The 13,159-nt window shown below is 44.6% G+C and overlaps 1 protein-coding gene across 1 annotated transcript in view; it reads right to left on the bottom strand.

The window, feature by feature from the left end:
- The window catches only part of LOC119332946 (patatin-like protein 1), an 18,403-nt gene extending 8,134 nt beyond the window's left edge, over positions 1-10,269 (bottom strand). The window contains exon 1 of the mRNA XM_037606023.1: positions 10,027-10,269. Within this exon, the coding sequence (XP_037461920.1) occupies positions 10,027-10,269 (243 nt within the window). The remainder of the gene's footprint in view (positions 1-10,026) is intronic.
- Positions 10,270-13,159: the final 2,890 nt, after the last annotated feature.

Raw genomic sequence — 13,159 nt, 5'->3', positions numbered from 1 at the left:
AACGCAGAGTGTTTCATTCACAATTTGTTCCATATATCCAGCTTGCATCGGTGCATAACTTCACCCACTAGATAGGCAGAGCTCAAGGGTTTGGAAGTAAGCTAGGAATTGACATGTGAAGAACATCCTATAAAGATTTCGAATCCGGTGGAAAGAAGGACGCGCAACAAGATCTTTAAGTTGTACAAGGTGCAATGAGCACATCAAACAGAGGACGATGCCACTTAGGAGAGAGAAGATTCATCCTAAGCGGGTTAGGTTTGTAACACCCTAATTTTTGGTCCTTCCTTTTTGCTTTTGGATTTTATTTGGACTTTCTGGTTTTGAGTTGTTCTTGGGATCTTATGGAGCTTTCTTTCCTATCAAGGTGAAGTGGAGCGAGCCACTCCGACAACCATGCCAAGTCTATATCTTACCGAATTCCTAAGCCTCATCTCACTAATAAATATTCTTTTCTTATAAAGAATATTCTCCATAATAGGTGTTTACAAAGGAACCCAGATTGCCACTTCTAGAAAAGTTCTGAAATAATCGCTATAGCTCCTTATACTCCTATATAGTTATTATGTGACCTAAGATGATGTTCACTAGTGCAACTTTTGATCACTTGCAGTAAAACCATTTTCTTGGCCATGTAGGCACATGTGAAGCAACCACTAGCTAGAATATTTTCCTGGCAGTGAAACTTGGGCAAAACATTCTCCTTACTGAGTCACCCACCTGCGAAAACCCAGGGGCATGGAGTCACGCCCGGTCCTGAGATTTCGGGGGCCCGGGGCAAGATAACAAAAAGGGGCCCTAAACCCATATACTTTTTTTCTATTTCAAATGCAAGTGAATACTCATGACACTAGAATTTATGTTGCCTTGTCATGTCGACTATTTAGAAAAACTGGGGTCATAATCATTCACATAAATTTTGTCGCTCTTGTTAATCAATGCTTATATATATTTTCCATTAGGTGAATTAACCTTTGGTGCCAACTAATATTTTTATCATCCTATAATTTTTCGCTAGGTTGTTATTCAACAGTAACTAACTAAAGCTAATTCCTCAAAACCCCTAGTAGAAGTACTTTCTTTATTTGCAGGGAATTAGTAGATGTACTTTTCTGGCACTCAATAAACTCATTTGCATATTCTCTTTTTTCTTCTCATTGTTAGATGATATTTTCCAGATAAAATCTTGCTAAATTAATAGTAAGAAAGAGGCATGGAGTGATGTACCTGGATATGGCTAGAACATTAAAAATTGCAAGCTTTTGCTTCTGCTTGCGAGTCACGAACATAAGCCCTAGTTTCCATTTTCTATTCCAAAACAATACAAGAAATTAGAGTGTGAGAGAGATATGTACGAGGATTAGCTTCACGAACCGAACAATCTGTATGACTAAAAAGAGGAGATTTGCGTTGAAGAGGAGGTTAACGGAATCTCCGAAAATCACAAGTAGACGACGCAGCCGACATTGGCAATAGCATGGCTGTTTCGTTCCAGAGATGAAGTAGAGAGACGAGAAGACGACGCGCGTGCAGTAAGGCCTGAATTAATCGATCTGTTATAGTTCTTTCCCTTTTTGAGAATCAGTCAATCTGTTACATGGAAAATAATTATTTCTTAAACATCACGCATGCAAAAAATCAGTCGATATGTAACATAGGAAATAATCCATTACCTTTTTAAGAATCAGTATTCTTTCCTAAAAATCACAAGTGTTTCCTAAATATCACAACGCAAGGGAACAAAGTCATTAGCCTTCGGGGGCCCGGGGCCGGCCCTGCATGGAGTACAAGGGAAGGTTGGGGAATATTCTACCAAAGTTTCATCTGCGAATTGTATTGAGGTAGCCGAGCGCCCTGCCCTCCTCAACAACCAGATGAAGCAGCTAGTGGAGTTGCATCGGATGGCGGAAACCGGCCATGAAGGACCTGTGCGTCAAGTTGTGTCCTTCAAAGCCGCCGCCGAGCAGCTATTTTGGCTTGGTGCAGAAGTTGTGCGACGCCGCGCCCAGGAAGCGAGGCGGCGGACGACACACGTAATGGGCGCGAGGCGGCGGACGACACACGGCAGAAATCGGTCAGTTGAATGCTGGCCTTTAAAAAAATGTAATGTTTCAGAGTACTACACAATATCATGTAAGATTTTTTCTTGTTTCAAAGTTCAAGAAAAGGAAAACCTAACACACCAATCTGAAACAAAGATGAAAATTGTCAAACATAGACAACATGCCATGAATCTCAAGATCAGACACACGCAAGGTGAGCGTCACTTAGACTCACATTGATAGTCGCTTTTTTCTAGATTTATCTCATGCCTTTCAACAATGTGAGTTCAGTGGAAGGAGACGACCCCATTGATTACGAAGACGTCTGCGGTGTTTTCATCAACTAGCACAGTGGCCCTCGCAAATGCGAGGGCGCCTCCTATACTGTTCTGAAAATGTTAGGAATGTAACGTTTTTCATATTCCATTGTCTCTGCTAAATTGAATAGTAGTAGAAAGCAAACTTATTAAAGGCCCCTTGTGTATGCATGATCTTAAAAGATAATTTTGTATGCAAGTTCAAAATAGAGGACTGGTAAGCATAATATTTTTGTAAATATTTTTCTGGCCTACATGAGATAAACATACGATTATAATAGTTGAAGCCAGTTCGAGGAACTAATTTATGAAATGTCAAGAACTGAGGGTTTAAATGTACCATCATGGAGCCTACACCCACCCTATAGTTGAGAGAATAAATTTCTCATTATTTTAAAACAATCACCAGATAAGTATTGGAAGATTAGGCAATTCATATTCTAATTTGATCTATGGTTTTGTGAGAGACATATGTGGCTGAATATTAGCTAACTTAATTGGGTTCTGACTATGACCAAACATCACTATCAACATTGAATTTGTGTTAATTAATTCATTATTTAATCTCCGTGTTGATATCAGATTTGATATTTTATGGTATAGTAAACATAGTTGAGAGAATATATTTCTCATTTATTTGGATTTTCACATCTTTTGTTTGGGTATTTCAAGGTATTGAGTACTGGATGCAACCTGAATTAGAAGACTCCTCGAGCACATATATGTATTAATTTGTTTGCTATTTAATTGAGCAAAGTATGACATATATGTTTTTCAGTAGCCAGTGAAAGACACTTCACATGTTTCAATCTTCTAAACACATATACACTTAGCGTATTTAACTTTTTATCAAGCGGGGTCATGAGAAAGGAAGAGAGGTAGTTAGCAAGAAATTTAAAAATATTTGTGTTGGAAGTTATAGTGCCACATAGAATTACCATTCATATGGTCCCAGCTTGCGGTCCAGCCTCACGTGTCGGACTTTGTCCTTGAATCCTGTAGGACTATGGTACAAAAGTAGGTGTGAAAAGACTATGTTTGCAGTGAAGGAACTAATTATCTGATTATAGAAAAAGTAAACCGCGATGTCATTTCATCACCTATTCGCTGTGGAGCAAAAAGTGTAGCCAAGGTCGACCATGGAACAAAGATCATGGCCTGCAACTTGACCAGTGCACATTAAACGTGGTATTTGTACCTATTAGTATGGTCATACATCGAGCAAAAGCGAATGGGAAAGCACTTGTATGAGACCACAATTCATATCCAATCGGTATGCTGAGTAAGGACCGTTGAAAGTAATCAATAACATGTTGTAATAAAAGTACCCTTTAAAAAGAATAATTTAAATATATCCTAGGTCTGATAGATTAATTAGCCGGTGTTTATATACTAACTCGGCAATTTTTGATATGTTATATCTTAGCTAGGTTCCTTACTAAAAGTTTGTGGAATTTTAGTTGGAATAAAATATGATTCTTTTGTCTGGTCGTAAATATGTTGTTGGTAGATTAAGTCGCCAATTAACCTATGTGTCATGCATATAAGGAATGTCGGATTAACAATTTTAATCATGACATCTTATTCAATATATAAAAAGTTACATTTAAAGAAAATAGTAACTTATTGGGGCTACTGAATAATTTATCCGGTGTCTCGACCAGGTCACCAATTTGTTTGTAGTTAATGTTATTTTAATCTGTTTACTTAAATTCTAATTTGATTGTGGCTTGATTAAGTCCTTTTAACACGAGGGCCAAGAAAAAAAAAGGCCTCATACAATCACATGTATATATAAGAGCTCCAAAATTGTATGTATGTTGATGCTGAACTTTATCAATGGACTTGTGAGCATATGCAGATTGCTTACTCCCGTAAGCACCTCCTCTTCGTCATGCTAGACCTATCAAAGTCCTTAGGAAACACAAACTGGTATTAGTTATTTTACGGGAGCTGTAGTACTCAATTTTTTTTAAATAAGTAGTAAACTGGAGTTAGCATGCATGTAACCAAATGTGTTGCTCTTTTTTCTAGGTCAAAGTTGTCTTCCCTATCCTATATAGTACTTAAGAAGTTCACCCCACTACTTGATTTATCTCAACATGCAAGATAGACACATCAGCATCCAATCACAACCAACCACGTAATGCAGTGCCAGCCACATCGGCCATGCATGTGCCCCTCAGCTGTTATTTTTTAATTAACAAATCTGCCACCTCATCCAAATAACAAACCAACAGATCGTGGGAGATACACAGCCATCCTAGCCACCGAAGCGACATGGCCTTTACTTTTCGTAACAAATGAGGCAGCCATAACAGAGGGGCCTAGACCCTTGACGATGCATCTTGGATCTTCTCACCTACTCTAATCGAGCTGCAACAATAGAAACTGAGCTCCGGCGCGAGAGACCTCGACGCTAAGATGGGGCTGAGTAATGCACCACCGCGTCGCACCTGGACGGAACCGCCGCCAAGCCTACAGCATGTTGTTGTCATCCGCATGGGCTTTGCTCGGTCGGCCACCTCCGACCATCCATATGGACTACACCCGGACACGCTGCCCTCCACAACCCAGTCCGCGCTGTCGCCGCAGCAAGGAACCATGGCACGCTTACAGCGCGTCGTTGGAACTCGCACGGGATTCCCCTCGAACGAGGGAACGACCACCTCCGATCGTTCGTACTGGCTTCACCCAGTCGCGCTGTCCTCCACGCCCCAGTCTGCGCCGTCGCGGCACCAACAGGAAGTCTTGCCGCTGCCCCGCGGTGGAGCCCGTCACCCTCCTGCCTTTGCTCCGTCATGGAGCACAGTCAGTCGGTCGGCTTGGAAGTTAAGGGCCATTTGCAGTAAGGATATCTATTTTTTCTTCTCTTAATTATGTTGTCTCAGCATCACTAGAGTTGGAAGCTTGTGGGATTTCAGTTAGCAAGCTGAACTCCTATCATTGGCTTCATTGTTCCTGTCAGCAAGGTAAATGGGATTCTTTCCTAATTATCTAATCTGAAGGTCACTATTATTATTGATACATACTCGACTGAACCATGAGTCAATAGTCAATTTGACATCACACATTAATATATGTGCATTGGGTTTTGTTCAAAGATTTTGGATATATGAGCAGTCCACCGGTCCATCTCTTTGTGTTTGTAATCTGTTGATCTTCCATTATTGTGTTAATTAAAGACTGAAGAATGGACGAAGCAGAAGGTTAATTCATGTATATATGAGGCTAAGGTGATTTAAGCTATTTCCTCATAAGTACTACTTCAATGCTAAATTACCTTCAGCATTAGTAGAGTTCTCTCGTAAAGGTATGACATTCCAAATCATTTTCTTATTCCACATTAACAAAGCTATGTTCATTCCCTATTTCATGATAATCCCGTGCATGTATCTGCATGAATGGATACTCATCTCTTTTGAAAAATTTATATTTGCTTCTTTGCCATGCAGTATCACTAATGAAACAGTAGTTATCCTATAGATGCAGTGACAAATTTGTTCTATATTCCTTGCACTAATGGTTGGCCGTGCAACTGCAATCCAGAACAACTCTCATTTGGTTATGCTTGCTTCAGTTCCATACCATGGAAAGAACTTTGATGTTTGCACTAATTGTTAGTATAAAACACTATCATGATTTCTCTATTCTGCACTCCATCAATATTTCTATTCATCGATACAAAATTCCCGCAGCAACGCGCGGGGTATCATCTAGTTTGTAATCATTATAGTCCATATGCGTGAGATTCATGTCGTAGTTTTTTTCTTTCCGAGGGAGATCTGGTAGTTTTTTCTTTTCTCAACGGACAACGGACGTGTATAACATGCAAGCTGCATATATACGTAGGGTGTAGATATATTCAAGGTCTGTACGTGGGTGAGTTTTTCCTTTTAGTTTCTTCTTCTTCGAGGGATGCGACATCTGGTATTATTTTTGTTTTTTAAGGGACGTGTGGATAGATGCAAGATGTGTATGTGGGTGTAGATATTATTTTTTAGGCGACTACTAGGCGCCGCCGCGCCGGCCCAAATTTGGGCCGGTCGCACCGTACGCGTCTGATACGCTGTGTTTTAACCGTCAGATCATGGTCTTCCTCCTCAAAGCACTCTTCTCTCTGGCTTTTGCCTCCAAATCACGCGAGCGCAGTGCAGGACGAGAACGAGACGCCCGGCCTTCGAAGCTAGCCGGACCACCGTCGCTCGCCGGGTCGCTGCTACTCACCAGATCGCCATTGCTCGCCTGCTTGCCGCCCTTGCTACCGGGTTGTATCAAACCTCCTCCTCACCCTCCCCCTCCCCCCACCCACCCCCGCGACCGCCGTTCCAGCAGCCCCGGCGACCTTGCAGCACGTCTTGCCGCGGTGGCCGTCGCCGCTCGCAGTGCTGACCCGTCACGGCTCTAAAAAAGCATCGGTTGTCGCAGCTCTGGAATTGCTAGTTCCAGCAAAAATAGATGCCGGTTGAAGCAAAACTGCTCACCGGTTGTATCAAGAATGGCTTGCCGATCCCAACGAAGAAAAATGTTTCCGTACTTGCATCCATGAGAAATCGCTGGTTTCAGCAAAAATGTCTGATAGTTCCAGCAAAAACAAATGGCTGGTTCAAGCAAAAAACAGAGTTGCAGGACTCACATAAAGATGGATGTAGCAAAAATCCACAAACACCGGGCAGTAACAAAAATCAAAACGGTTGTAGCAAAATGGTTCACCGGTTCCAGCAAAAATCATCGTGGTAGTAAGTTTGGGATGTCGGGGTGGTAGCAAAAACATCGGCTGATTCCAGCAAAAACAAAACATGGTTGTAGCAAAAATCCCGCCGCCCCGACCTTGGAGAGCAGCGCACGCAGCTGCGGGTGGCCATTGCGACGAGCGCTGCAGCACTGTGGTGATTGCAGCCCACTCAGCTCCGGCCACCGCTCGCAGCAGTGGGTGGCTCAGTTCCCAACAGGCAACGACCGCTCCTGACCCCTGTAGTAACTCCGGCCACCACTCGCCGGAGTAGCAGAACCCTTGCAGTAACTCCGGCCACCGCTCGCCAGAGCAGCAGATCACCGGGATCTGAAAAAATGAAGGATGTGGTGCTCAGGGCTTGTTTAGAGAGATGATGGGGAATAGATGAGGATTGCGCCGGGAAGGACGAAAAGTAGTGGATGGAAAGAGATAAGGCACTAGACGTGGTCCCACCAGGTTACGTGTCGCCTGTATATGAAAACGTAGCGAGCGCGTGGGTGAGGCACCGGCCGAAGCTTCGGCCGGCCTGCCGATTCCAAACGTTTCCCTATTTTTTATGGAAGGGTGTAGTATTTAAGGTCTGTATGCTGAGTGAGTTTTTCCTTTTAGTTTTTCTTTTCTTTCGGGGATGCGAGATCTGATATTTTTTTTTCTTTTGTATTTTTGAAGGGACAAGTAGATAGATGCAAGGCTAGGTGCATACGTGGGTGTGTTTCTCCTTTTATTATATTTTTCTTTGAGGGATGTGAGATCTGGTTTTTTTTCTATTGTATTTTTGAAGGGACAATGGTCGGATGTTTCTAATTATTGTGTGATTTTCTACCCTATTTATCTTTTTTCTGGTTAACCCATCAAGCACATTTTATATATAAATAGATAGATGTCAAAATGGTGTGTCAGTTCAGTCCCTCGAAGGTGTTCATACAGGTAGGGTGTGTGTACATGCGTTCATAATGATGAGTGTATGTGTGTATGTATGAGTGCTTGTGTGTGCCGCCTTTCAAAAAGTAGACATACAAATATATGAATATACCCAAACATTTTCTCGAGATCAGACACGATTAGAATTTTGTACTGTATAGACAATACTACCTCAATGACAGGTGGTCACAAATACAATGTTCGTGTGTGTGCGTTGTGTTTTTGTCAGCGTCAACGTTCGTGTGTGCTCTTTCACAAGACTTGGCACGACGCCACCGAGGATGCTGACGATTCTGGGCCCACGGAGCTGAAAGTGGGTGGGGGACTCCTTGTCTTGCCCGGGCAGCTGACCTCTTGTGCAACTAATGGTTTGAAAAGTCGTCCTATCACACTTGGCCGCGCCATCGCCGTCCACCACCTGCTCCTGGCGCTGGCGTTGTTCCGGCTCGCGGCGCTGGCGCAGCAGCAGGCTCCGGCGAAGGGACCTTTGATGTGGCCGACGGTGGAGGCAGTGGACGTTCGCGAGGCGATGTGGTCGCTGACCATATGCACGACCAAAGTTTTGAGCATTTCCCCACTCTGTCTCTTTATGCTACCCCTTAATCAAAATATAAGATGATTTTGCAGCTTTTAGAGCATCTTCAGCCGTTGGTCCCCTAGGAGGCTTAAAAATCGCTTTTTGGGGGCTAGCCGACGCTAAAATTGACGTTGGGGCGATTGGGTTCCCAGCCGCCGATATCGGCCCATTTTTTACGCAAATGTGTTCGCTTTTTGGCTCACTTTGGCGAAAAATTGGCCCAATATCGACGCAAATGGGTCCATATTTGCCCTGGTTTGATACAAATTCAACAAAAATAAATTTTGTTACCACATAGTTCATCAAAGAAAATCAGTAGAAATCAAATAGTTCGGCAAATAGTTCAACAAACAAAAACTCATATTTCATCACACGTCGAGCTAGGCGTTGCCCTTGAGCCTCCATTGGTGCTCCACTAGATCCTACTGCAGTTGTTGATGCACCTGTGGGTCTCGGATCTCCTAACGCATATTGAGAAAGGTAGTCCAGGTTGCCGGTAGCTGGTGATCAACTTGCGCAAGAGGATCCTGCCTGTAATATGATTCAATGTCAAACACTCGCTCTTCCTACTCGCTCTCAATGATCATGTTGTGCAAGATGACACAGCAAGTCATGATCTGCCACATTTGATCTTTTGACCAGGTCTGAGCGGGGTACCGGACAACAACAAATCGAGATTGGAGCACACCAAATGCCCACTCGACATCCTTCCATGTAAGCCTCCTGAACCTTCGCAAAGTGAGAGTTCTTGCCTCCTGGCATAGGGTTTGATATAGTCTTCTCAAATGTAGACCATCTCAGATAGATGCCATTAGGTAGGTAGTACCCCTTGTTGTAGTGTCGCCCATTGACTTCGAAATTCACCGGAGTAGAATGATCTTTAACAAGCTTGGCAAAGACAGGGGAGCACTGTAGCACGTTGATGTCATTGTGAGTTCCTGGCATACCAAAGGAGTGCCAAATCCAAAAGTCATGTGTGGCCAATGCCTCAAGTACCACACTGCAACCGCCTTTGGTGCCTTTGTGCATCCCCTGGCAAGCAACTGGATAGTTCTTCCATATCCAATGCATGCAGTCGATGCTTCCAAGCATCCCAGGAAATCCTCTTGCTGCATTCTGTGCTAGGATCCGAGCAGTGTCTTCGGCATTGGGCGATCGCAAGTATTGCAGTCCAAACACTGCCACCACTGCCCTGCGGAACTTGTAGAAACACTCAATGGTCGTGGACTCGGCCATGCGCCCATAGTCATCGAGTGAATCACCGGGAGCTCTGTATGCAAGCATAGTCATAGCTGTCGTGCACTTCTGGATTGAGGTGAATCCAAATTTTCCCATGCAATCCTTCTTGCACTTGAAGTAGCTATCGAACTCCCGGATGGAATTTACAATCCTGAGGAAAAGCTTTCGGCTCATCCGGTAACTGCGCCGAAATGCTTTGTCGTCGTGTAATGGAGTGTCGACGAAGTAGTTGAAGTAGAACATGCAATAGCCTTCCAGACGATGCCGGTTCTTTGCTTTCAGCCGCCCCGACATCGTGCCACCTCGCCGCGGCTTTTCATTGCTCGTGAGCAGGCTGGCGAGGGCGGTGAGGACCATGAGATGCTCCTTGTCCTGGACGTTGGCATCGGCTTCCTCCTCCAGCAACGCCGTGAGCACCTCCTTGTCGTCCGAGTCCATCGCCGAGCAGGCAAATCGCTGAACACCTGGTAGGCGCGGTGGGCACAAAGCCGCCGGTATGCCTCCGTGTGCGGCTGGAGCGCCGGAAAAGACGCCCGAAAGGTGGTGGACAGGTTGCCACGGCCAAACCTTCTCTCTTTTCCGGCAGGGAATGGCCTATCTAGCGGTGCTAGGCGGTGGGCGGCGCCGGGATAGGCGGGGTGGTGGCTGAGCGTGCAGGGGTTGGGGGGCGAATTTGGATGATTGCCTTGACTTTTCGCCTGATAGTGTGACCCAGGCGTATTTTCCTCTGACGCTGGAGCCCCCAAGCGCCCCCCAGTGCGCTAGGTTCGGCATGGGATCGTGGAGCCCAAAAACGGACCGAGGCGGCGGATTTCAACGTCTTGGAGGCGCGACTGGGGGGTTTTTTGGGCGCCGACGCTGAAAAAGTCGCTCTGGGGGGGCTATTGGGGACGCGGCTGGAGATGCTCTTATATTTTACTACGGAGGGAGTATATCTCAAAATCAAATGCACATTTTCTGTATGTGTTCCCTCTGTTGGTCGTGAGGTATAAGGTTTGTGCTGATATTGAACTTTTAATATGTTTTGTTGCTGACATGAGCTGAGATTTTAGAAGAAACACATAGGGAAAGTGGATAATAGCCCCGTGGAACCTCTCCATGCGCCAACTGAGAAAATGCGCTACTGCAAATCTGTCATCCGTAGATTAGATTCTGTTCCACTGAGAAGCACACAAGTGGGGCAAATATCAACCTGATTCCGTATTCCGTTTGTTTGAGTAAAAAAAGTGTGTATAGTGTGTTCCATTGAAAAGCACTCTGTACAACTGAAAGTTATGCGCAGCTGGCAAACACAAGAAGCTTTGTCACTCCTCACGAGAAACACACTATTAATTCAACAGCATCACACCTATCATGCTGATAATTTAACCAAAGGTTGTGAGCATTGCCCACTCTGTCTCTTTATATATCTCTAAACCATATGCAACTTTTCTACATGCTTCTGTGGATCATGAGATTATGAGATGTACAATAACACTGAACTTTTGATAAGTTTTCTTATCAACGAGTTGAGATTTTAGAAGAAACCGAAAGTGAATGTGGACAATTGCCCCCAAGGTGGCTTGGATGCACGAAAATGCGAGATCCAAACCCAGCATCCATTAGACCCGATAGAACTGATTAGGTCCAAGGGAAAAGTCGAACATAGTGTTCCACGTGGAGATGCTCCGTGTGTTAGAATTTGGCTATTTTTTTTAAATAATACATTTTTTTATTAATTTGCACAAATATTACGCTCAAAAAATAATTTTTGAAAATAATACACCATCGGCCCGCAGCCGGCCGAGTGGACCTAGTCGGCCCACAGCAGGCCAACTGAGACCCTATCGGCTAGCTGCTGGCCGATTGGCCTGTCAGCCACCAGTTCAGGTCTAGTCGGCCAGTAGTGGGCCGATAGAGCCTAATTGGCCTGCTGTGGGCCGACAGCGACTAATTGGCCAGCTGCGGGCCGACAGGGACTAATTGGCCTACTGTGGATTTCTCAAAAAAAAAATTGGCCTGCTGTGGGCCGATCGGTGCATGCTACCATTTTTTTTTTCCCGAATGCTCCCTGGATTTTTTTTATAAACTATGACGTATTTCGTGCAACCCTTTGCCCGTAATATTTTCCCGCCATATGTTCGCGCCAACTCTTTCCCGCCATATGTTCGCGCCAACTATTTCCCGTCACCCGTTTCCCGCCATATGTTCGCGCCAGCTCTTTCCCGCCACTCGTTTCCCGCCAATCGTTTCCCGCCATACCGCAATCGTTCTTTCCCGCCATTTTCTCATCCCTACCTATAAAACCCCCTTCAGACAGAGGAGGATAAGCATTCCAGTGTAGTGTAGTTGAGATGTCCCATTATCCTTTTGATCGTAGTTTTCACCCTGAGATGAGCAGGACTCTTCTGAGGCTAGTTACCGATTTCAGGATGGACAATAGGATAGTTCCATGGGACGAACTCACCGATAGTGACACCATAATGAATGAGTTGGCTCACGAATTACGTATGTCTGGGTGGCCTGAAAGGACCTATGAGGAGGTACGTATAGAACTTCTTAGGTTGCATGCAAGGTGGAAGAAGGTAGTGGAGCCGGAGAGTGAAACTTTCAGAAGGACTGCAGAAAAGCATCCATTTTTATGGACTGAGGAGAGCGAGGACGGAGATGATATCTTCATGCCGCCGCTTCCGGGTTCTGCATCGTCAAAGAGCAAGAGTTTTGCATCGTCCAAGGGCAAGAGTACTGCATCCTCGAAGGGCAGGAGTTCTGCATCGTCCAAGGGTAAGAGTTCTGCATCCTCGAAGGGCAAGAGTTCTGCATCGACGGAGGATGACGATGATGACTTCATGTAGTTTTTATGATGTATGTTGTAAGTTTAGTCGTATGTACCGCTAATTTAGATGTAGTTCTATCTAGTTGTTTATACTGTCTTGTTGTACGAGCATTATGTTCTATCTAAATATGATGTTGTAGTTCGGATAACAGAGTACTAAAATAGAGTAGGCATAGTCTCATACATAAGTACATAGTCATTTGTCTCATACATAGAATAGACATAAGTCTCATACATAAGTAGATGGTCATGTCTCTACTGATAGATGGAAGCGTCAGTGACGATGTCTGGCCTGGCGGGGAGGCGGATCTGGAAGCGGCGACCATCCCAACCTGTTAGGTGGCCTAATGTTACGAGGAGGAATTTCAGACTCTCCTTGGTCATGCTGTGTATCCTGTGTGGGGCCTGGTGGAGGAGTCGAATACATGTTCATCCACTGGGTGTGCAGCGACATCTGAGCATGTATGTTCTCCTCGAGATGTTGATCACTCCCCGCGTATCATGTGATGCTGA

The sequence above is a fragment of the Triticum dicoccoides genome, chromosome 7A (assembly GCF_002162155.2).
Source record: "Triticum dicoccoides isolate Atlit2015 ecotype Zavitan chromosome 7A, WEW_v2.0, whole genome shotgun sequence".
Classification (NCBI taxonomy): Eukaryota; Viridiplantae; Streptophyta; class Magnoliopsida; order Poales; family Poaceae; genus Triticum; species Triticum dicoccoides.
The sequence above is the reverse complement of the archived record's forward strand: the minus strand, read 5'-3'. Positions and strand labels throughout refer to the sequence as shown.